Here is a 23,907-nt window from a genome sequence, read left to right as displayed (position 1 = left end):
AATCATTAAAATATAAAATTATATTAAATAATATTTAAATTTTAAATTAAATTAAATTATTATTAAGGTGGTGTAGAGTGGCTTTGGTAAGAAAGAAAAGAAAATAAAAAGATATTTATTAAGGTGTCTTTAATAAGAAAGAGAAGGAAATAAAAATATTTTTATTAAAATTAAAAAATAAATCTTTTGAAAAGGTTGAAGGTGCAGATTGAGATGTCAGAAGATTAAAAATGGAATTTTTGGAGATGAAAGATGATATGTTGGAGGTGGAGGATGAAACACTCAACATTTTTATATGATTCAACAAAGGCATCTTAAATGTGGCCCAATTTGCTGTGGCTCAAGCGTGGTTACTAAGCAGCAGGTGTTTCTTCCTACACCCCATAATTTTCTTGATTACCTCCCGTTCACTTAAAAGTAAATTTTCAGAATGTTTTACATTGTGAGAAACTCATTTCTGAATGAATAAAATGTAGTCTAAGAAATTTTCGAAGTTCAAGAAGTCAGATCTTGGCACCCTTGGAGGGTGGGTTCTTGCACCTTACTTTATAGGAGTATCCGGTATTATTTCAAGTTAAAACTGAATTGAAGTTCCGGAAATTTAAGTGAATGGTACACGAAAGATAAACAGTATAAAAATATCTCTCTTGAAATAAAACAAGTCATATGCAACTGCAACAAAACTGAAAAGATAACCAGAAGTGCATTTAGGAATCGCGTGCTTTATATTAAGGAAATTGTTTAAGGGTTCAAAGGTCAGAGGGAAAGAGAAAAACGGAATATCCCCTTCATCTGTTCGCTACTACGTTTATTCCATCAGGAAAAACACTCTTTCGACAAAAAGACAGACGTCAAATCATACATTTGGTGGTGGCCAAATTTTCTCAAATAGATCTTCCACCCGCTTTGCTTGATCAGCATGGCCATCCAGTCCAGCAGCCAAAAGCTGCACAGCTGCAGGCCCCATGGCATTTACCATGCTATCATGGTCCCATTGAACAAGCTGAATATAAAAGAATGAAAAATTATTAGTAAAGCTGTCCGATTAATTAGCAAATATGACAAACTTCAGAACAAAAATGAGATTTTATTTAAACTATCCGGCTGATGATTGAGGTGAGAAAGGAAACTGGAAATAGCGTTATTGTGGATGGCAGTACGCTCACATTTCGTATTACATTGGCACTGATAGAAATCAAACTTTCAAGCCAATAAAGTGACCGAAGTTAGGGTCGGTTGATTTCGATTTTCCTGAGCCTCTTGATGGGAGACATAACACCTTGTTGAAATAACAACATTAGAGAACAGACAACATGCAGTTTGAAGTTGCTCTTCGTGTAATTGGTTTTTTATTTTCCATTTGAGTAAAAGGAGCAATGGGCATGCCACCATGTTTTTGAAATTATGAGGTGGGCGGACATATATCGACGCCAACTTAATTTTGCAGTTTCAACTAAATTTCTACTTTGTAAAGGTGAAAAGCAAATGAAATCAGAAGCTGAAACCATACCTCTTCCTCACGAAATTGGTACGTTGCAGCAGACTGAGGGGATAACCTCCTAACAAAAGAGTACTTCTCATCAGGAGAAGCAACAGACTCTTTGAGAGATTGCAATACCTTTAATGGAGCGATGATATAGTCAACCCTAGACAAGGAGGAAAAAGAAAATAAATTGATAGTATATCATACAAATAAAACTTCGATCAGGTATTAAATTGGATCTGACTGAAAGGAAGTCTTCGAATACCCCAGAAGACTAAATAGATCCTGTTTGTTGCGAACAGCGGCTGCCATCAACTTTGACTTATGTCGATATTTGTGAATATAATTGTAAGCTTTTGTCACCTGAAACAATAATAATGATTTCAAGCAAAGGTTTTGTTGGTGATCATCATAACTATTTTTAGTAAAGATTTGATTCTTGCAATAGCCAAGCTGTTTTCCACAAATCATATACCAGTATTACTGACTTAAACTGTGAAAAAATAAATTACCTCTATATCTACATTTTCACCAGGAGTTTTATAAGTTAATTTTTATTTGATCAAAAGCTCTAAGTTAGTATTCACAAAAATAAACAAATTTCAATTCTAAGAATAGAGCAATAGGCAATTAACAAAAGAGTATTATTGAAGAACATACTAATGCCAACCCTGGATCCTCTCCTCTTAGCTGGGCAGATTCTATCTCTGCGTCACCAGAATGATTACGTGCCCAATCCTGAAAAATTACGAAGTTTAAAAAGAATACCCTAAAACTTAACCTGTTAAACACTCTTATGACACAAATAACGAAAGAAATTACCCTTATACGACCAACAAAAATTTGAATAACAGATGCACCAGCTTGAGCTGCAGCAGCGGCTTGAGCAAAACTGCCGAAATAGAACCATCCATAGAAGGATTAAAAAAAAATAAAAATAAAAAAATAAATCAACGGAATAACTCATAACACTAGATGCAAGGTTACACAAACTTAGATCTTTGAATTCTAATAACAAACTGGGAAATTTTTTCACATCAGTAGTCATTATCCAAACATGTAATTTTCATTAAAGGAAATAATTCCTTTTTCCTTTCGACGTAACAATACGCATAACATTTCACAAAATTTCTAGTAAGAGAGCATGATTCCATGCTTCATAGCATTAGCCATACGATATTCAAATTGGTGGTCCAGAGTCAAAAAAGTGTAACGATTGTACTTCTAACATACAATGACTTCAATTGACCATGTTTTTAAGGATAGTTTTGCCACACTCACATAAAATGTTAAAAGATAACGGTCAAGAAAAAAAATCATAAACAGACTTGCTAATATTTTAAGCAACTTAAATTTAACATCAAGAAATCGTAGTAATAAAGCTTCAGTATTATTTTTTCCAATACATAAAATATCTGTGTTCAGGGGAAAGATGGCTTTTATTTTTCTATTTATGGGAATATGACCAGAACTTTGCATTAATTTATATATTCTATAAGTTCTGTTACACGGATAGTGTTTCATTTATTGTGAGATGATTGAGATGTCCACATACACCTAGATTCGAACCTAATATGCGCAACATCAACCTACTGCATACTAGCAAATTTATCATTGCTACGGAATAAAGATATATAAGATAAGAGATTCTGCTGAAAAGAAACATCAGTTCATTCAAGCTCAGATGAAACCATTTTGAGATTAATAAAAGCAACAGTGAAACTATGCCCTTGAGAATAGTGAGCATGCATATCAGTTGAATAAAACTCGTTATGGATATAGCTTACCAAGATTGCTGAATTTTTTTCTCTTATAATAAAATATACCATCGTAAGATTCATGAGGTTTAGAGATAACATTGCAATGTATTAAGAGCATTCAAAACAGAAAAATTGGTGTACTACACATAATAAAAAAGATCCAAGCCTTTTAAGCAGTATACTAATATGGCTTCGCACTTATACTACCTCGAGAGCATTTTAAAAATATTTAACAAAACTACCTATAGACAAAGGTCAAATGTGTTTGTATGCCTTCAGATTCCAGCAACCTTGCAGCCTCTATTCCCTAAATAAAAGTAAGCGCTTCAGTACATGAATCAAGCATCAGTATATCTGGATTCAGCTAGCACTACAATTCTATTTTTCAGATTACTCACTTGCCAAGTTGAAGGAATTTTAAACAACAGACGTTCAGGAGGTACATTGCTATCATTGTACAACTTTAACAAGTCATGCACCTGTAAAATTTGATAACAGTAGCATTAGATTTCACCAACTCACAACACATATGTATTTTGTCATTGTACTGTACAGAGCGACAAGGACTCACAAAACGTGAAGCTTGTTTCTAAACGGTCAAGCAGTCACTCACAGCTTAGAATTTACAGAGAGAAAAAGCGAAAAGGAAAAGAGAGTCAGAGAGAAACACCTATCTCCTCAGTTTGGGCATTGCCTATATGAGAATGATGTGCAATCAACTAAAACAATTGGTTTCCTACATCTGGAGCCAAAATCGAAACTGTAGCTCTTACTCATGACTAGTATAGATAACTTAATAAGAACTATATAATCCTGAGAAATTACAAGACCTGTGATTGGAACCTGAGAAAGAAGCGATGGAACTACAAGTGTATAATTCAACAAGGCAGTAGAATTTGAACATAATAAGTTGTCATGAAACATGTCAAATACCTTCCTGATAATGGCGTGCGTGTCATAAGCAAGCCGCGCATCCACCTCTGTGGAAACACGGCCAGGGACAAGCTTTGCCAAGTCACTACCCACATTCGCGAAAGCCTACAGTTTCAGGAACAAATTCGCAAAACAACAACAGATAGATTAGACTCAAATGAGCATCACAAGTTATCAATAAATCAAAATTAAAATGAAAAACAGAAACAAATACCTTGTTGACAAAACAAGACACTCGTGCATTAGGATTTTCAATTCCATAACACTCAGAATCAGCCAAAGCCATTTCCACAGCATTCTATAATAATAATAATAAAAAAACGCGTAACTCGTTAAGTCAGACTCGGACCGAAATGCACTAGTTAGGTTTTCCAAAGATTGAAATGCACATGTTACCCTAAAAATGGTATCTGGAAGGCCACATATTCCCAAGAGAAGCGATGAACTGACAGTAGCAGCAGTTGGAGGAAATCTGCAGCAGCGTATTCTCTCTTTGATTAACAATCAGATCAGAACTCATTCAAATTCCATACGAATGAAACAAAAAGAATAAAACAACATTACTTCTCGAAATCATCGAAAACGACGGTGTCGGGGACGATCTCGCTGAAGGCGGACACAGCATCGAGTTCAGTGGTGGAAGCTGAAACAGAAATTGCGAAATGAGAGAAAAAGGAAAGCTCGAAATGAAGGAACGAATATGAATATATATATTATATAATGTGATGAAATTATGAGTTACCGATATTGATAGAGGAAGCAGAAGCGAGAGTTTGAGGGTAGGACCTGCGGGAATTGCAATGGATAGTTTTTGGGGAAAGCGTGGAACGAATCGAGAAGTAAGAAGTCGATCTTCTTGTTGTCGAGTGAATGGAAGATGCAGAAGAGAGTGTCGTCGAGGACGGAGTTTGCAAAGTGAGTGACATTTTGAGATTGAGATTAAGACGGTAAGCTCCGTTACCACTTCTGAATTAATAACTGACAGTAATAGGCCAGATCCACATCCAAACACATTCACCTCTCTAATTTTGGACACCAATCGTGTCAGATTTATATATTTTTTTCTCTGCTACCTATCTTTGTAACAGTTTTTAAGCAATACCTCCCATTTTAAGCAATTCCTCCAATCACTTCTATTTAGTTTAATGAAATTACAAGTTAACTTTAATTAAACCCATGTTTAATTTTGTTTTGTATTATTTTTTCAACTACTTTCCTAATTGCAAAATATAATTGTTCAGATAATTATCTCGCACAATTTTCCTTTGTTTTTCAAACACTCTCACGTTATTAAATGTTTAACAGAATAAGACAGTGCAACTTAATTGTCGTTATATTATATTATCTTTCATTTCTTATTTCTGTTTCTATTTCCTTATGTATTTCAAATAGATACCAATCATTTAAACTCGAGCTTTTTCTTAATTTTTTTATTTAAACTCAAATTAGATTATATAGATATATATTATATTTCAATACATTCAAATAAATCTACCTTTATTTACTAACAAGCCAGTAATTTAAATAATATTAACTTCAAGGATAGTCTTCCAATTTAAAGAAATGAATAGAAAAGATATGGTTAAAATAACCTTATTTTTAAATTACTAAATTAATCTTGTAGCAAAATTTACCATTTTCTCTTGGTATAAAAGAATGACTCCAAAGTGTACTAAGAATAATTAACAAATATTAAACTTTACAAAAAATCATAATTAATTTAAAAAAAATTTCTGTATTAAAAAAATAAATAATATTTTAATATATGAAATTATTAATTATAAATAAAAATAGAAAAAATCTGTCAAAAAAATTATTATTAATTATAAAAAAAAAGAGTATTTTTGTCTTTGAAAAGTCTGTTATATAAATTTATATTATTTTAATTATATTTTAAGAAATGTCTTTAGAGTATTTATTAGTATTTTTCTAAAAGAATACGACATTCGGTGAAAGATGTAACCTTCCAGCCTTAAAAGAATGCAATTGTTATCTAATATAATGTATTTTTTTGTAAAGTACATTTTATGTCATATAATAAATAAATAAAATATATAAGATAATTTTTTTATTTTATATAACATTTAAAATAACTATAAAGTTATAAATATAATAGCTTAGTCGAATGCAAAAATAAATGTCTCCTACATTAGTGTTGAAAAATGTAATGCACTAATGATTCTCTTGCTATTGAAACATTTATGACATGTTTGGTTTTTTTTATTTGAAAGAATTCAAACCTTAGTTGAATTTAAAACTTGTATGTTAGTCGGTTGAGTTTAAGTGTTTTCGTGTTAAAAATAAACATGTTCAAGGTTTGACTTGCTCCCTTTGGTCTTTCCTTGTCATGAAAAAAGCGGTGTAAACTTTATCAATTGTTATAGTTAGTCTCGAGCGACAGTTTTTTAAAGTTTTCAAAGTCCGTAGAACTTTAACACGTTGCTTCCTATTTAAAAAAAAAATAACTTAAATACAAATATTATGGTATCTATAATGCATAAGTGCTAATAATTATTAATTAATTTTATTTAAAATTTTATTAAAAAAATAATGAAAATAATATTATTAGTAAAATAAATATTAATTATTAAAAAAATTATTATTTGAATTTAGATATTTTTATTTTTTTAGTTAAAATATGAAATTGAGGTTGTCTTTAAAAAAATCAATTTTTTAAAATTTATATTTATGTGAAACTATTTTTTTAAGACTAAATTGGTTTGTATTGTACTTTCAAATTAATTGTTTTTATCTAAGTTTATATTTTAAATATGTATTTTCAAATAAGTTTATTTAAAATTTTGAAAAAGTAAAATATAAAAATATTTGTTGGTGTTCATGTTTACTACTAATATTTTTCATAGATACGGGAGAGGTAATCGTAGGAGTAATGAGGTAAATAATTTTAAGCAAAATGGATAATCATTTTATTTTACTCGTATTCGACTTAATCTATTGTCATATTTATATATAAGTAAGAACAAACCTTAAACTAGTTTTGAAGCATTGAGTTTGGTTAAAATTTTACTACTTTAATAAGATATCCGAGTCATTTCTAATATAGTATCAAAACCATTGAAAGTTTATCTAAGTGATATTAGTTTAAACTATCCTACCATAAGCTATTGAACCCCTTCAATTCTTATGTTCGATGTTCTTAACATGATAGGATGTGTTGGAGATCCCACATCAACTAGAAAAAAGTCAAATAATTATATATAAGTATATGGAAACTTTGCATTACTAAGCTAGTTTTATGTATGAGTTAGTCTTAAATTTCAATACTTTAATAGATCGCACTAGTTATTTAAACTTAGCAGCGTACTTAGTCACAAACAAGCTTCCTTACACTAGCTGAAAGAAATCAATTGTCTTCAGACATCCAACACTATTGGAGACATACTTTTCCAAAAATATACACTTAAAATTCTCTTTAAGTGATGAATTCTCTTCTATCTTCCATCATGTGTTTCATCTCAAACCAATAAAATTTGGTTTCCTCTATAAAAATATAGATGTCAAATGATTTTTTTTTTGTCTTTAGATATTGTGTAAGTTCAAACATTCATTCTATATTGATAAGGTTTATTTTTACCTATTTTAGTGTGTTTGTTTTATGAATAAAATAAACTTTTCCATTATCTTGTTTAATCCTCAAGTTTGTCTTGGTTTTGTTATTTGTTAGGTTTCAGTTACTTTATGTTTGTTTTACCTCTAATATATCCTTTTAAGTGGGTTAAATAAGTGAATAGGAAGCATTTGTGGTGGAGGAAAACAAGATAAAACTCAAAGAAGCATGGTATTGAGCACCACAAAAGTAGCAATAAGCGTCACTAGGTCTTGTAGAGCTAGCGTTGAGTAGTGCTAAATTGGCGTTGGGCGGCAGCTTTACAAAGAGCTACTGTTTTGCATTTTATTCAATGGTGTTGAGCGGTGACATCGCTAACATGCCAAAATGAGTTATTTATTCGTGTATGCCGCGAGGTTTTGGGTCATTCTCTTCCTCCCACAATTTCTCTTCACCTAAAGCGACTAAGAGAGGTCCTTGAAGGTTGTTTAGAGTGCTAGGAAGCTCTCCAACTCCTTCTTGCGTCTTCAACCATCATCCATGGTGTTATTCCCCTTTACTGTCTGATGAGGGAGAAGATTTACAAATTTGAGGTGTTGATGTAAATGGGAGGTACGATTGCAGTATGAAGAAATTACTATTAATCTTGGGAAAAGGGCGTGCATTTCTCCTTAGTTTCAATTTCTTTCTTATCTCTTCTATTTGTAAACCTTATGTTATCCACCATGGAGAGCTAACCTTTTTTGTTGAAATTGGATGTAATAAACTAAATCTTGTGTATTTTGCAATGTTAATACATAAGTTTTTTCATTTCAATATTAGTATTTAATTTTTTATGCTTAATGCTTGTTGTGACTTGATCACCCATGACTTGATTGTTGGTTCTTGAAGTGTTGAAAAATGTCTTTTGAATCTATAATTGAAATTGAATACCTAATGAATCTTATATAAACAGATAGAACATAATTCATTATTAATTTTAAGACTCTTGAACTTAATGCATGATTTTACTTGTTGAGGATTCAAGAAATTAGAATTTGATGAGTTATCATAGGCTAAAAGTCACTAGGGATAAGATTTCAGTATATTGGTGAATTGATTTTGACTTGAATATGAAATTGAGATGCTTATGAATGCATGATAATGAAGTGAATGGAATATAGTATTGACAATTGTATATACTTTATGTTAAATTTTTGTTGCACACCAACTGTTTGTTAAAATACCAAAAAGAGTTTCTTAGTGTTTTTGTGAACTTTATTGTCTAATTAAGTTGTGAATTGTTAGAGTTGTCATGTGCTGCACAAGTCTCTATGAAAAGAACCACATTTACTTTTTATGTGCGATTTGTGCACTTACCACTTTCCATTAACATATATCTCAAACCTTAATCATGATTTACTTTTCAATTGAACATATGACTATATATGTCTCATGAACTTCCCAAACTAAAAGAAGAATGTTTGACATAATTTGGGTTGTCTTTGTTGTCATCCTAACAATATCCAAGTGATGCAAACTAGTTTGATATTGTTATGTAGCATTGTGATCTTTAATCATTATCTTTATGATTCTCACTATGAGAGACATATTAGTTGCAAAAAGATTTAGAATAAACACTTTATGTATCCAATGAAGAATCTTGATCAATAATTTTGAGGAGCCAAAATAATACACTCAAAATTTATATATTCAATCATTATCATTAATAAAATAAAAATAAATAATTGAGTCATTAACATCATACTTCAGAATAGTTGAAGAAATTGATTGTGTTGTTTTCATCTTCACATGTAGTTTTCTTTTATCACCTTTTTAAATGAATCTATTCTTTCATTTTTCATAAGTATACGTATTTTAGAAAAAACAAACTAAAATATAAAATATCAAAATCTAATTAATTATTGAATGATGTAATTATTAAAAGAAAAATGTATAATAATCAAGACATATATGAGGAAATGAAAAAATACATAATAATTAGTTTTTTCTTTTATATTCATAAAAATTACTGTACAAAATACTCATGTGATAAAAAAAATATGAAACTAATATTTTAGTGAGGAAAGAGATATCCTATTTTCTACGGAAGAAAACATGTAAGAAATGAGAAAAAAAAATGAGTTTGTGTTTAATTTCTATTTTTTTTCTTCATAAAAAAGAACATATGATAGAGTAAAAAATAAGATAAATAAATCAAAAGTGAAAGAAAGTAAAAAGAATCTTAATAAGTTTTTTATTATTTCTCATATTTAATTTTAAATTTTACTATTTATTAGCATTAAATAATGTATTTCATAAAAAAGGTTAAAAATCTATTTAATTTAATTTCCATAAACCCTCGTTATATGTTAATGAAAACACGTGTTATGTGGGTTTTTTTTATGATAACAAAAAATAATGAATTAAAAATTATAAAAATAAATATAAAGAAGTTTTACAATTTTATTGTGGATAGTTTTTATTTATTTTACAAATGATTTTTTTATTTAATTTAAAAATACGGTTAAATTAAAAAAAAAATAGTTATTTGAAATATGAAAACGAAAAACAAATGTAAACACACAAAAAAAAAATCTCCTTTATATAATAGTATAAAAATATAGATACAGAATTTTAAAAATTTAAAATAACCATGACATCTTCGCGCTTTCGTTATGTCACACCTAAACACATACCAAAAAAAAAATCATTAAAATATCATATTGAAAAATTCCAAATTAACTCCTTCATTTAAGATAAACAAACATCTACACATAAATAAAATATAACAAACTCATTTACCTCATATCTACCTAAAGTATGACCTAGCTTATATCATAACTTAACCTCCCACACTAATTTAACTATATACATGAAAGACTATCATATTGACAGATAAAATGTCCACTTTTTTTTTCTATAAAAGCTCACTTTTTTTAATAATTCTTTTTAGGAATATTTCCTATTTTTTTTTTTTAGTTTTCTAAGAAGTTGAAACATTATTTTCTATTTTTAATAAATCTTAATTTTTTAATTTTTATTTATATTTTGTAAAAAATAGTTTACATGAAAGAAGGAAAATCTAACTTGTTTTATTTGCAAAGATAAAAGTTTGGACAATGGTAATTTGACAAAACAAAAAATTTTACTTTCATTTGTTACTATCATTCACTGTCTTTTTCTTTAGAAATATAAAAAATCACTTTTGTTAGGACCGTTTCACTTTTGTAAAGGGTTCTCAAATGATAGTAAGTGATGTGAAATAACCTTCTTCTTTTTTCTAAAAGTTGTAACCTTTTTTCTAAAAGTTGTAATGTTGTATCAACCACTTACTTCTTTTTAGGTATAGAAATGTGACGTTTAATTAAATTTAGAGTTATATAAAATTTTGAAATATTTGTCTGTGTAAAAGGTAATAAATAATTTCTTTAATTATAAAAACTGTAAATAGTTTTAGAAATACTTATGATTACTCAAACATATTTTAATAGTTAATGAGCCGTTATTACTAGGTACTTAACCCATTTTTTACACTTCAATAACAAATTTTATGAATATTATATCGATTATTTAATTGTTTAGACAATTTTTTATACATTATTATTGGGATAGTAAACGTAGGAAGAATTTTGTTACAAATTAAAAATAAATTATTTATAAGTTAATTTATAGTAATTTTTCTAAAATCTGATTTTTAACTTTTATATGAATTAAATTTATGAAATATTTTATTTTACTTTTCTTACCTTTTCTTCTTCCACGAAAAAAATGTGCTTAGACATGGCGCTTAATTTAGTGTGTTATGGTAAAGTTGAAGTTTATTCATTAAATAAATGCAAATGTATGTGCATTAGAATACGATGTTTCACTAGCATCGTCCTTATCGTAAATTAAATGTATGTACTTTTTTTTTCCTCCATCAATTGTTTCTCTATACATAATAGATAGTCAATTTCCTAACTGCTTCCGTCGTGTCTTGTTTTCCGTTGCTTTCTTTTCTTTCTAACGTCCTAATCATCCTACATTTACTTTCCATAGAAATTATAAAGCAGATGCAAATAAGTATGGTTAAATATTATACTTTCATAAAAATAAAAATAAAAAACATACATAAAATAGTTCCATCATTGATTCCGTAATGCACTATGCACATAGGATAAACAACATATTTATGCAGAAAGAAAAAAGATTATAAAGAGTGAAATACGTGACAAAAGGGTTTATGTGTGATAAAATGAAAATTAAAAAAAAAATGCTTAAATTATTATTAAAATTAAATGTATAAATAATATTACTGTTCATATCATTTTGCTTGCCAAGAAGCAGTTCATAATACAGGAATGACTACTGATCCAGCTTTAGCAAAATGCTAAATAAATGACGGAAGCTGCTGATATCTGAGAAGATTAAAAAAGTGATACTGTATAGCAATAATAACCACAAATCCGCAGGGATCCAGTAGCTTCCATTCGTAATAACTTAATAAACATGAAAGCGGAGGAAGAAATAATCAATTCTAGAAAATCTATATAATTGGTGTATAAAATAAAATGAGGCTTTGGCCTTTACATCTTCCCATGCTTTCTTTCTTGTCTTTTCCAGTTCACCAAGAGTTGGAGAAATTTCATGACCTGCACGTATTATACCAATAATCTTAGTTCTGACAAAAAGAACACTCAGACAAAATAATTGCACAGCCCAGATTGCCGAGATTTGTACCTCATTGGGGTCTCGAAGAGAGTAGAAGGCATTGCTTTCTTTCCTCACCGACGAAACCAAAATCCCATAACCTCTATTGCTCTCTCGCAGCACCTATATATTTACCATATGCACATTCCACTCATTAAAATTTGTAGCATAATAATATGTCCGATTGAAGAAAATACCGAAAATTTTTAATTCAATACCTTGAATGCATCTTCATCAGTTTTATCATCTCCAATGTAGATGGGAAGCACACCATCACTATCATTAAATCCTGCAAAACACCATTTTGAGCTTGGTTTGTATTCAATAAATAATCAAAGGCAGAAGAGAGGTTCTTACCTAGAGATTCAAGTAAAAACTCAACAGCTTTTCCTTTATTCCAGTCAATCACAGGACGAACTTCTAAAACCTACCGCACCAAAGAAGGTTTATATTGCAGGAAAGTGAATATGAACAGACATGAATAGCTAGTTACTAAAATTTTAAATCACCAGTTACAGTCATAAATGTTTAAAAATTGTCCAAAAGAATAAAGTTTCCATTTTCCAATTAAGAATGGCTAATATTACAATACCTTCCGTCCATGAGCTGAACATAAACGAGGGTAATTTTGCAAGACATCATGGACACGTTGTCCAACTATTGTCCAATTCTGTGGTCCATTTAAAAAGTAAAAAAGAATTAGATAATGGAATGATCAGGATGGGAAAAAGATATCAACTCCTCATGGTTGGTGCAACTATGCTTACATTCTCCTCTACATTACGGTAATGTACAGAAACGCAAAATTTGTGATTTTCAACTTTTACGCCTTCTATATCTTTAGTAATCTCGACGAGGGTTCTAAAAACCTGCATGAAATCACCCCATCATTAGTTTTGCAATTTATGAAAAAGCTAATGATTCTCGCTAAATATTAAAGAGAACTCGCACCTCATCAACCATAGGCAGGAATTCTCTCGCAGGTTGAAAGAGAGTTGTTTCCTTTCCCTAGACACATTCAAATACAGGGACACGGTGAACTTCAGAATTCTTTGACATATATTCAATGTATATAAAACGGTGAAACAATCCGTGATTGCTTCACTACTGTTACACACCTCATGGTCTGTAGACTTTACACAATTAGGGTGGTTTTTGGACAAAGTCTCACTGACAGGGCCAATAATGTCCATCCCATGACTACCAGCGTAGTACAGTTCTGTTAGTTTAACAAGATCAAAAACCTGAAAATTAAAGTAACACGCTTTTATGACAGTAAATTTGATAAAGAAAAGTATGAACACTGAACTGAACAAATAATAAAACAATAATCACCCTGGATACCTTGTCACGGCTTCTTCCACTGATGATTGCTGTGGGGAAATATGTTGCCACACTTCTCACAGTTGTTCGCATCTAAGCATAATTTTGAGAAGAAAAAGAGAGAACTTACATTAAAAACTAACGAAGAATTGACTTAATTGTACCTTATATATGATATATGATATATATATATATATACATATATATATATATATATACATATATATATATATATATATATATATATATATACATATATATATTTATATGATGGCAATCCAGTATCTACTACTTACAGATTCGGACATAAAGGCACAATCCGGATCGTCTACAATCGGTGAAAGTGTGCCGTCATAGTCTAGAAACATAGCAATCTTCTTATTCTGAGCAAGGTCAATGATTTTCTCAAAAGAGTCTAGTGCTGAAGGATATTCAAGCTGGTAAAAGAAACTAAATCAAAGACAGTCTAGAAAGGAAAAAAAAAAACTTTAAGTGAGATGGATCAATGCATGGTTTCCGAATACGGTCTACGACTGTGATGTTGATAGCAACATCAAGGTTTTTTTGGTGTCTGCAATGATAATGCAATCGCAATTATGACTATATCAACTGTATAGTGCACAATTTTACATAATATCAAGGAACATGAAGAAACCACGATTGTAATCCCCAATAAATCAACCAAAGAACTAGATGACGAAATGATGACTACGTAGCAACTTTACCATCCATGTACAATAATCTTCAATCTCAAAGTCAATTGAAGCAATCTGAAAACTGGACCCTTTAAGTAGCTTCTTCCTTGGAGGGGAAGAAGCCTTCATGGCATCCAACCAACCATTGGACCTCACATCATCGACACTCCCTGTACTTTTCCTTGAATTGCTTCTTGAGTACTTCCCCGGAGAGACTGGTGAATCTTGCTGGGAATAAGCTAGCAGACTAGAATGCATTCCAAGCCTTGACTTATTGACGGGAACAGGGTCAGTGAGAACAGGAGAAACATGAGAGGACTTCAAATCCATTGAACCAAGCTATACTATTTGAGGGGCACCAACGTATCAAAGAAAGCTATAAATGATTGAGTTTGATATTATGAGCGGGTGACTTTGTCACAAACAGGGTTGATTTTATGTGCTTCCTATTCGACTTTTTTATCTTCGCTCAACCAACTCTTTTGTCTATGAAAAACCACCGCTTTAATGTTCTCTTGTCACTGCAACTGTGTGAGCAGTCCATCAAGCACGGGTTTCCCTGAAAGTTTGATTAATTGGGAGAATAATAACCATAGTTACAGAGCAACCAAACGGGGTTTTGTCATTAAATGTAAGGGAAAATAACAATGTTAGGAAGATGAAACAAAAGAAAACTGACTATAACAAAATACCTTCTCATATATCGCATTGCATTTGTGATGATATTGATATGTGGGTCTTCTGAATAGAGGGTGATTGTTATAAAATCTGCAACCGAGGAAAGCATAAGCTATATATTGGCTATAGATTATCAATGAATACAAAATTTACATCTATATGTAATTTGTTTCTATGGTGGTGTGTGCACATGATAAAGGCCTATTAGTGTAAGAGTAATAGACGTTTAATTGATTAAACAGGAATGTACAATGAAAAGTAGGAATTGCTGAACATGATATGAAATACGAATATAAAAAACGAAACACGTCGAGGAAACACTAGAAAACATTGTTGTCAAAAAAAGCAAACAATGAAAATGATGTCCCATAAGTTTGGTCGATAATAATTCAGTGACCAGGGGAACTTCCAGTTCTTCTGAGTGTTGGTGCAATTGGCATGACAATGGAAGCTTGCAAAGTTACAATTACCTTAAGAGGAGCACCTGATTCTACTGTTTTTCAAATAATCAACATTCACATGGAACATTCTACTAAAACAGACTAAGATTTCTAGCCTCTAACTTTTACTCCCAAAAGGTTTTCTTTCGAAACAAATAACATAAAAAGAAGGGAAAAAATCTTATTTCATTACCAAACTACACGTCAACAATTTATTTTATTTCTATACCCGTTTTACCTTTCACCGTGGAAGAACATTAATACTTGTCAAATGATGTCTATAACAGATTCAAAAGTATATAAACCCTCCCAAGTATGAAAATCAAAAATACTTTCACAAGACAATAACTTCAAATCCATAGAGAAAAACTCAATGTATAATAGATACTTTTGTGAAGTTCAAAATTACTTGGCAATTTCTTGGGTAGAATAAATAAATATATAAACAGAGTTCTAAACAAGCATAGATCTAATGATGCGCACAGAAGATAAGGCAGATTATCAATACATTATACTATACGTTTATCATGTCACTATGTCAGTTATTCGAACTTATCTACAAATGACACATGACCTTCTTTAACATTATTATAATCATTATGCATATGCATCGTCCCTTATGTTCAAATGCACTACGAGCATATCCGACAGTAATTCCTGGGAAGTTTTTCAATTTAAGAATCAATTTTACTCAAGATCATAAGTGGATGGGGTTGACATGCTTCTAATCGAAAGAACAGGTAAATGGTTTCCAAAAATAAAATTGCATTTTGTTAAGTACTACATGAGGTGTGTTTTAAGAATTTAGATGATTACACCGGTAAGTGGAAAACTGCTGAAATTTTATATCTAATATTATAAGACAGGAGTCACTAAACAAGTTAAGAGCACAAATTTCGGTAGACCATCGGAAATGCTCTAACGAAGAAATCATTATTGTTGTAATTGTTTATAGCAACATTTGGGAAAGAGATGACATAAAATATTAACACTTGATACAGAGTTGTGTAGCGTAGTGCATTGTATGAGTCATGTGTACGTGCAGTTATATCTGTGGTATGCATTTGAAACTTGAAACTTCGGTGATGGACCTACCCGAGCTAAAAATGGAGAAAAAAAGTAGCTGTCAGCCTGTCACTTGTAGCTGTAGATCCAACGCACGACCTTCACATTCCAATATATATAAATTATAAAAAAAAACTATATTCATATGATCACAACAAATTTCCCTTCATTGACTAGACACTTCAACAGCCAACGTGAATAAAAGTTAAGGACATAACCATACTCCAATAACTCTCCCACCACAAAAAGACAACAAAAGCATGGTAAAAAAAATTAAGAGAGAGAGAGAGAAATTGTAGAAAATCTATTCAGCCTCCGTCAATATTGCCTGTTTTATAGGGCACATATCAAATTTGCTTTTTAGAATATGCAATTGTTACTATATAATTGGCAGCCATCAGACCTAGGTTAAGGTCAATGTTGAAAAAGTATTGTGGATGACAAAAAACCATTACCCTGTGAAAAACTTTAACCTAAATCGGGCAGGTGGGCTAGGCAAAATATTATAGTACTTTTATTTTAGTAAACCATATGCATGCTTCCGAAAATTGAACATTTTCTGTAACCATAAGAAACGATTAGAGAAGCATATTATTTTTTAGAGGCAAATGGTAGATGAGAAACACTCCGCTCTTGACACATGAGCAGTCAAATCATTGCTCAATTACCATGCACTATTCGGAGTATCGGTATGGTTAAAAGCTTTAAACATTTTCAATCAAATATAAAATGTAAGTCCGTATGTATGTATGGTGTGAAATGTCGTAAATGACCGAGATATTGAAAAAAAAAATGAAAAACCAATTAATGGCCTACAGGAGCAGGAGAAAACAAATCGAAAAAACGACGACCCTTACGGCTAAATTTTTTTCATGTCCCTTTGGCCCAAAAGCATCACCTTTTGATTACACCCGTGCCATTTTGCACATATAAGGCAAATGCAAAACAAAACGGCTTCAGAAGGGAAAAAAGAAAAAAAAGACGACACTTTGATCAATGATTCATTGCCACAGGGCCATTACTGGGACACATGAGGTGAAATTGGTTTCGTTCTTGATTTTGGAACACGTATCACACAATGACATAAAAAAATTGGGATCATCTCACGATAGGCAGAGAGAGAGGGGATCGAGAAGGTACCTGATTTATCAGTTACCGCTCTTTCCAGCGGCGCAGAAATCGCGTTAAGGGGCCTGAAACAAATCTAAATCAATTGAACAAAATAAGAAGAAGGGGAAGGAGAAGAGATTTAAGAGATCACGAGGGTAGAAAAAAGGGAATGAAAAATCACCTTGAATGAAACTAGAAAACAAAGAAAAGGAGAAATGGGAGAGAGAGGGCGAAGGAGAAGAAAGAAGGTGGATTTAGCTATTTATATGTTTGAGGCTATAAGGAGACTTGCCTATCAAGTTAGTTTGTTTCACGTTATGATGTTGGCATTATTCTCGGCTTTCATATTTTAATTTACTTTCCATTAGGGCTATTTTGAAATCATTTTCTTTTACAACAAATTACAAAATATATGCTTTTAATTTGATTTAATCTAATATTTTACTCTGTCTATTCTAAAAATAATTTTTTTTATCAAATACTAGTGTTCACCATTGTTTTTATAATAATTATTATAATTATGAAATTAAATATAAATAAACTTTATAGTTTTATTGTAAAACATTTTTATTTCTTTTATAGATTGTTTTATAATAAAAAAATAAACAGTTTAAAAAATATATTAAATTAAGAAAAACAGATAAATTTAAAGAAATTATAAAATTAATAAAATAATGATTTAATTTAAAAGAAAATTATTTACAAGATAAATTTAGAAAACAAATATGAACATTAAAAAAATCTCCATATATTAATATATTTATAGGTATAGATATTGTAAAAATATAAATGTGTGTTGTTTTAGGAAACTAATATTCACTAACCTATTCAATATAAATTTTTTATAAGTTATTTTTAACTCATAATATATTAAAATTTAATCTCACCTTTATTGAGAAAGATTTCTAATCCTAGTCATATTTGATGAGTTTGTTTTTTACTTTTATTTTTCAAATATATTTATAAATTTTAAATTCAAATTAATTAAAGTTAACATCTAATATACAGAGATAGAAAAATCACTTTTCAGAATGTATATTTTTATGACGGTATTATTCATCCACAGCTAAAGCATGTTGAATATGAGTATTTCCTAACATAATTCATTTCCTATTTCAAAATGGCATTTATAAATTATTATTATTTGAACTAAGTAATTGGTTGGTTCGAAGATATATTCTGTTTGTATTTTATAATTTGTAATAATATATAAGAAGAATTTTTTCTTTTAGTGTATGTATTTTGTATTTTTATAATCACATTTTAAAAATAAAAAAGAATAAATTATATTCTTATGAAATAATATGAATAAACTTAAAAAACATCAATACAACTTAGATAAACAACAAAGCAAATTCGATAAATAGGATCTAATGTGTTAAATGAATTTAAATATAAAACTATCTTATTATTATTATTGGACTAAAATTTGCTAATAAAATTAATTGGTCTAATCAATTTGAAATTAATTTTAGTTTTCTAAATAAAATTTTCTCAAGATAATTTACTAAGTAAATTAAGTCATACTTACAATTTTGCATGATTTCTCAAAACAAACTATTTCAACAAATTTAAAATGCACCAAATTAGTTTAAATTTTTTAGAACAATCATACGTAAAAAAATAATTTCACTTATTATTTAAAATATATTTTATATATGAAAATTATTTACACTCATAATGATAAAAGAAAATTTTAAACATATTAAAACCTTCATTAGTTAAGGTAATTTGAATCTATTGACTGATCGTTAGGATGATATTAGATTGTCAAACAGAGATATTGTCTATATGCTATCTAATCTATAACAAATAAATTCGTCTATTACCTATTCTGTTATCCGTCGGCTACTCGTTTAAAAAATACTTACAAGTTTGTTTTAAAAAATTATCAATATCCAATATCCACAAATATTTAAAAAGAATATTTCATAAAATTTTTAAATAAATCTAAATAAAATTACAAAAATATAAAATATAAATTAAATTAAATATAAAATAAATTTTTAACTTTAATTAAATTTAATCTAATAAAATATATATTAAATTTTAATTTGAATAAAATTTAACTTAATAAAATATAAATTAAATTCTAATTTTAAATTTTTGTAGATAACATATACTCACGATGCAGGTATATGATACTCGTACTCAATCCGTTTATACACGAGTATTAAACTCGTTATCCATGAATATCAACTATCTTCTACGTGTATCCACAAATACCAATATTTTTGTCGTCCCTATTTATCTCTGAGCTTAAAGGTGAATTATCTAACATGTCTCACCTTTTTTATACTATATAAATTTTGTAATTTAATTTGACTTATTATTAACTTTTAATAAGATGTAAATTTTGTAATTTAATTATCGTTGGATTATATGACTTTACTCATTTAACTGATATTTTATTTTTTAACTTGTTCTTTTTTTGTTTTAAATAGTAACATTTTAACTTACTTTTTTTATAAAAGTAAAATAAAATATTCATATATTTTCTTAAATATTACTAAAAGTGATACTATAAAGATAGTAAATAAAATTCAAAATGTTAATAAATATCAAAACGTTAACTTATGTAATTAGCAAAATAAATAAATAAATCAATTAAATTACTTAAATATTATTAAACAATTAATATTAAAAAAGTATAAATGCCATTATTAAAAGTAATAAATAATTATAATAAAAAATAATAAAAAGAATTTATAGATTTGATGTTGATACATTATGGTTTAACCCACCATCAATTTGACTAAAACAACTTTAACTTAAGAATTAAGTGAATATTGACCCACATTTAAAAGAAAAAAAGTTATATCTTTTTTAATTCACTCAAATTTTAAACCTATAATTATTAGAGTTTACTTATGGATTCGAGTTAACTTTAATACTCCTACAAAGAATATAGTAAAAATCACCAAAATAAAAAGAAAAATACAAATCTAAACTAGTTAAAAAAAATATATTTCTTAACTGAAAATTCAACTGTATCATGTGATATGGACTCCTCAATAAATAATTAGGCATACGGAAAACAATAATTACCCATTCCTTGGAGCTCTTCCAACTCGATTAAACAGTCCATCTTTGGTTTGAATTTAGACTATTTGAATAATTTTGGAAAACATTAACAAGTGTGAAAAAGAGTTGTTACTTATAAATGAGCTCAATCTTGTAATTATTGATGTTGTTCCTCATTTAAAAGTTGTAATAGGTAGTAGAACGTTATGTTAAACATTGTACTGGAAAGGGTCCATTATGTGGATTGTTGTCAGCTAATTCTTGCAAAGCGCAAGCCATAACTCGCATAGCCAGAAGGAGGACATTCGCATAGCACACCAGTACATGTGCGCTGAGCGAAGAGCATCAGTTGAAGTGCAACAATTGAGAAAATTCGCACAGCGCATACACACGTGCGCTGAGCGAATTAATGAAGTTAAGTGGCTTAAAAAGATGTGATAGAAAAACAAAAACCATGTTCTGACAAAACAAAGTACGAAAAATTTAGGAGAACTTCAGGAGACGCTCAGGAGACTCTTCAAGACATCAAAACTTCACTTTATTCAAGGAATTGTTGTAAAGAGTACGTTTTAGATGTCTAGGAGAGGCTAATTTGTATGACAATACATTATTGTAATTTTTTTGTGCAATATATGTGATTGTTCTTGTGTTTTTCTTGACTTGCTTATAATTATATGAAAGTATAATTATCTTTAAACGTTCTTTTGTACTGGGAAGTATTTTTAGAACAAAAATGTAAGAAAAACAACTTAAAGTAACTACGCTAGGAATAACTTCTGTGTTTTTGGTCATTCTCAACATCTGAAATTAATGCAAAGTTATATGTTAAATTAATTAGGGAATTAATAATTTAATAGAATTTTAGAGCTTGCTTTAAGGAATTAAATCAACATATGCTTGAATGCTTGAATAGAAAATGTATTTTGTTCAGGATGTTACTGTGTAATGTCAGAGACTAATTTCAGTGATCTTTATTCCAATTTTACAAATCTTAAATTTTTACATTGTTAATTTTATGCTATTTTCCAAAGTTGAAATCAAACGTTGTTATTAGTAATTGATTTTGATAAATAATCTTGAAAGAATAACATGACTCAAATTTTCTTGGAAGAACTATAGTTTACTTATTCACTGTATTACTTGTAACTATTTAGTATACTTATAAGATTATTATTTTGTTAATTATTATTTTAAAATTTAAGACAATATTAATTATTTTTTATTACTCAGACACATTCTTTATCTAATCTTTAATATATATATATATATATATATATATATATATATATATAATATCAATAAAAATAATAAAATAAAGAATCCTATAAATATTATATTACACTATAAAGTTATTACATTTATTAATGTAAGCTCCGTTTCCAACCAAATACCCTTTTCTCCTTTCTTAACTATACCAAGTTCCCAAATAAATAATTAATAAATGAATATAATAAGAAATCAAAGAGAGAAAGAAAGAAAACAAAGGGCATCGTGTTCATCTTTTTTTCCTTCAACATTCCCTTTCTTAACATCGTCCATCTCTTTATTCCACTCTGATCTTCCATTTTCATTTATTTCAAAAATCAAATAATATCATGTAAAAATTGAAGTTCCAAGAATTAATAAGTTTTTTTCGTTAAGTTCTATTTCTACTCTTTGAATCAATCCGTTTTTCACCTTGTATGTACCTTCTTTCAATTATATTCTATTTTTTACCTTCTAAATGATATTATATCTAATTCCAATCTTAGAATCACACTCTAATCTTTGGACCCTCTTGTATAAAAAGAGCAAATAAAAGAAAAGTTGTATAAAGGCTAGCTTGTTTTGGGGAACTCACAAAGCTAATTTCTTTGAAAAATTTAAGGTCTCAGTGTTTAATTTTATTTTATTTTTTGTATTAGTGTTATGATTGCATGTTTGCTTAAAGTTAAGAAGCTTTGTGATAAGTGTGAGTTTATAAACTGAGAAGGTTATGAAAATTTGAGTAGATATATTTGATTAGAATTATGGAAATATAAATATGTGATATTTGGAAATTGTTGAAATGGAGAAATTAGTTGAGAATGAAAATGTTGTTAATATAAAACAGTATGAATGGATTATAGAAGAGTTGGCATATAAGAAAAGTGATGAATGGGTGAGACTTTGATGATGGTATGGTAAAGTTATTGCTTATTTGAAGGATTATATGTCTTTGATGTTGTAATATATTGAGATTTTCAGAATCTAAATGATTGATGAATTAATTGGGGATCTGGTCAAACTATTAATCCTTGTAATGTGTAAAGAGTAGAAATGGGAGAATGCATTGATTTTATGTAATATTGAATGTGTCATGGTGTTTTCATTTTAAGAATGTAGTATGTCTATGTGATTGTTATAACATGCGGATTAGAAGTGGAAACTTTAGGATATGAGAAATTTTCAAATTGTATAATTATAAAAACAATTTGTCTATTGTGTTATCCATGGGTGGTAACTTTATGACATTTTTCTATACTATAAATGATTTATATTTTTCTAAATAGTTTTCCTTGTAAGCTACATATTATAATTATGATTATATTACCATATATTGAACAATGCATGTCTATGTGATTTTATTATTAGGATTGTCAAATTAGTTATTTTCAAGGAAAAATGATAATCAGATTGAGTCCAAGTGTATTGAAATGGACTTGGTGTGAGACTATCCTGACTTTACCATTATCTAACTCACATAGAGGGTGATAATTAGGTGATGAGAGTCGAATGAAGTTTCACAAGGCAAACGATATGATATGAAAGAGGATTATATTCAAGGAGCTAGTGAAGTTAACCATGTCAACATTAGATAAGAAATATGATGTTTCATTTGTGTTGTTGTTGTAGAAAAGGAGGAAAGGAGGGTAAGTATGATAAGTCCAAAGTCTCACGAGTCCATTCAATACGCTAGTTTTCCGAAAGGCTGAGCCTAGATATTATTCTTTAGTTTTATGCTTTGATTTAGTTAATTGATTTTATTTTTATAAGAATTTATTTTGTCAATTTTTGTGAAATTTTTATTATCTTTTAATTGGAGTTTATCTTTGTGATGATTAGGTTTTCCTTACAATTTTTGTGATTTTATTTTATTTATTTTCTGTGATGATTGTATTTTAAATACGGGAGGAGA

At 29.1% G+C, this 23,907-nt stretch overlaps 2 protein-coding genes across 6 annotated transcripts; both read right to left on the bottom strand.

Moving 5' to 3' along the window:
• Positions 1-684: 684 nt before the first annotated feature.
• On the bottom strand, positions 685-5,197 carry LOC148201657 (uncharacterized). 2 transcript variants are annotated; one of them, XM_088108298.1, is made up of 12 exons: positions 4,919-5,188; positions 4,741-4,819; positions 4,573-4,648; positions 4,391-4,474; positions 4,177-4,281; positions 3,642-3,722; positions 3,486-3,550; positions 2,306-2,375; positions 2,144-2,221; positions 1,749-1,846; positions 1,511-1,646; positions 685-1,003 (listed from the first exon to the last, which is right to left on the bottom strand). In XM_088108298.1, the coding sequence occupies exons 1-12, from the start codon at positions 5,100-5,102 to the stop codon at positions 857-859; spliced, it is 1,203 nt and encodes a 400-aa protein (XP_087964424.1). In that variant the 5' UTR covers positions 5,103-5,188; the 3' UTR covers positions 685-856. The 2 variants fall into 2 exon arrangements, with proteins under 2 accessions (XP_087964424.1, XP_087964425.1); XM_088108299.1 differs by lacking the exon at positions 685-1,003 and adding an exon at positions 1,043-1,279 and having other exon boundaries at positions 4,919-5,197.
• A 6,903-nt stretch (positions 5,198-12,100) lies between these two features.
• LOC124845519 (putative trehalose-phosphate phosphatase F) lies at positions 12,101-17,952 on the bottom strand. Of its 4 annotated transcripts, none has more exons than XM_047322621.2 (15): positions 17,908-17,952; positions 17,757-17,820; positions 16,647-16,715; positions 15,126-15,201; positions 14,464-14,992; positions 14,035-14,175; positions 13,760-13,831; positions 13,534-13,659; positions 13,367-13,423; positions 13,183-13,284; positions 13,008-13,085; positions 12,773-12,842; positions 12,634-12,704; positions 12,446-12,538; positions 12,101-12,357 (listed from the first exon to the last, which is right to left on the bottom strand). In XM_047322621.2, exons 5-15 carry the CDS (start codon positions 14,761-14,763, stop codon positions 12,292-12,294), a joined length of 1,176 nt encoding a protein of 391 aa, XP_047178577.1. In that variant the 5' UTR covers positions 14,764-14,992; positions 15,126-15,201; positions 16,647-16,715; positions 17,757-17,820; positions 17,908-17,952; the 3' UTR covers positions 12,101-12,291. The 4 variants fall into 4 exon arrangements, with proteins under 4 accessions (XP_047178577.1, XP_047178578.1, XP_047178579.1 ...); XM_047322622.2 differs by having other exon boundaries at positions 17,757-17,809; XM_047322623.2 differs by lacking the exon at positions 16,647-16,715 and having other exon boundaries at positions 17,908-17,946.
• Between the last annotated feature and the right edge of the window lie 5,955 nt (positions 17,953-23,907).

Source organism: Vigna umbellata, chromosome 3 (genome assembly GCF_029865625.1).
Source record: "Vigna umbellata cultivar VRB3 chromosome 3, Vumbellata_1.0, whole genome shotgun sequence".
Taxonomy (NCBI): Eukaryota; Viridiplantae; Streptophyta; class Magnoliopsida; order Fabales; family Fabaceae; genus Vigna; species Vigna umbellata.
The sequence above is the reverse complement of the archived record's forward strand: the minus strand, read 5'-3'. Positions and strand labels throughout refer to the sequence as shown.

Bases quoted from the DNA above. Each gene is read 5' to 3' on its own strand.
- LOC124845519 (XM_047322621.2), bottom strand. From the start codon at position 14,763: ATGGATTTGAAGTCCTCTCATGTTTCTCCTGTTCTCACTGACCCTGTT. The intron at 13,424-13,533 runs GTGTGTAACAGT...GAATGTGTCTAG, and splicing joins TAAAGTCTACAGACCATGAG to GGAAAGGAAACAACTCTCTT. The intron at 13,285-13,366 runs GTGCGAGTTCTC...GATTTCATGCAG, and splicing joins TCCTGCCTATGGTTGATGAG to GTTTTTAGAACCCTCGTCGA.
- LOC148201657 (XM_088108298.1), bottom strand. From the start codon at position 5,102: ATGTCACTCACTTTGCAAACTCCGTCCTCGACGACACTCTCTTCTGCA. The intron at 3,723-4,176 runs GTATTTGACATG...CAAATTTTACAG, and splicing joins CGCACGCCATTATCAGGAAG to GTGCATGACTTGTTAAAGTT. The intron at 1,847-2,143 runs GTATGTTCTTCA...TTATTGTTTCAG, and splicing joins AGGATCCAGGGTTGGCATTA to GTGACAAAAGCTTACAATTA.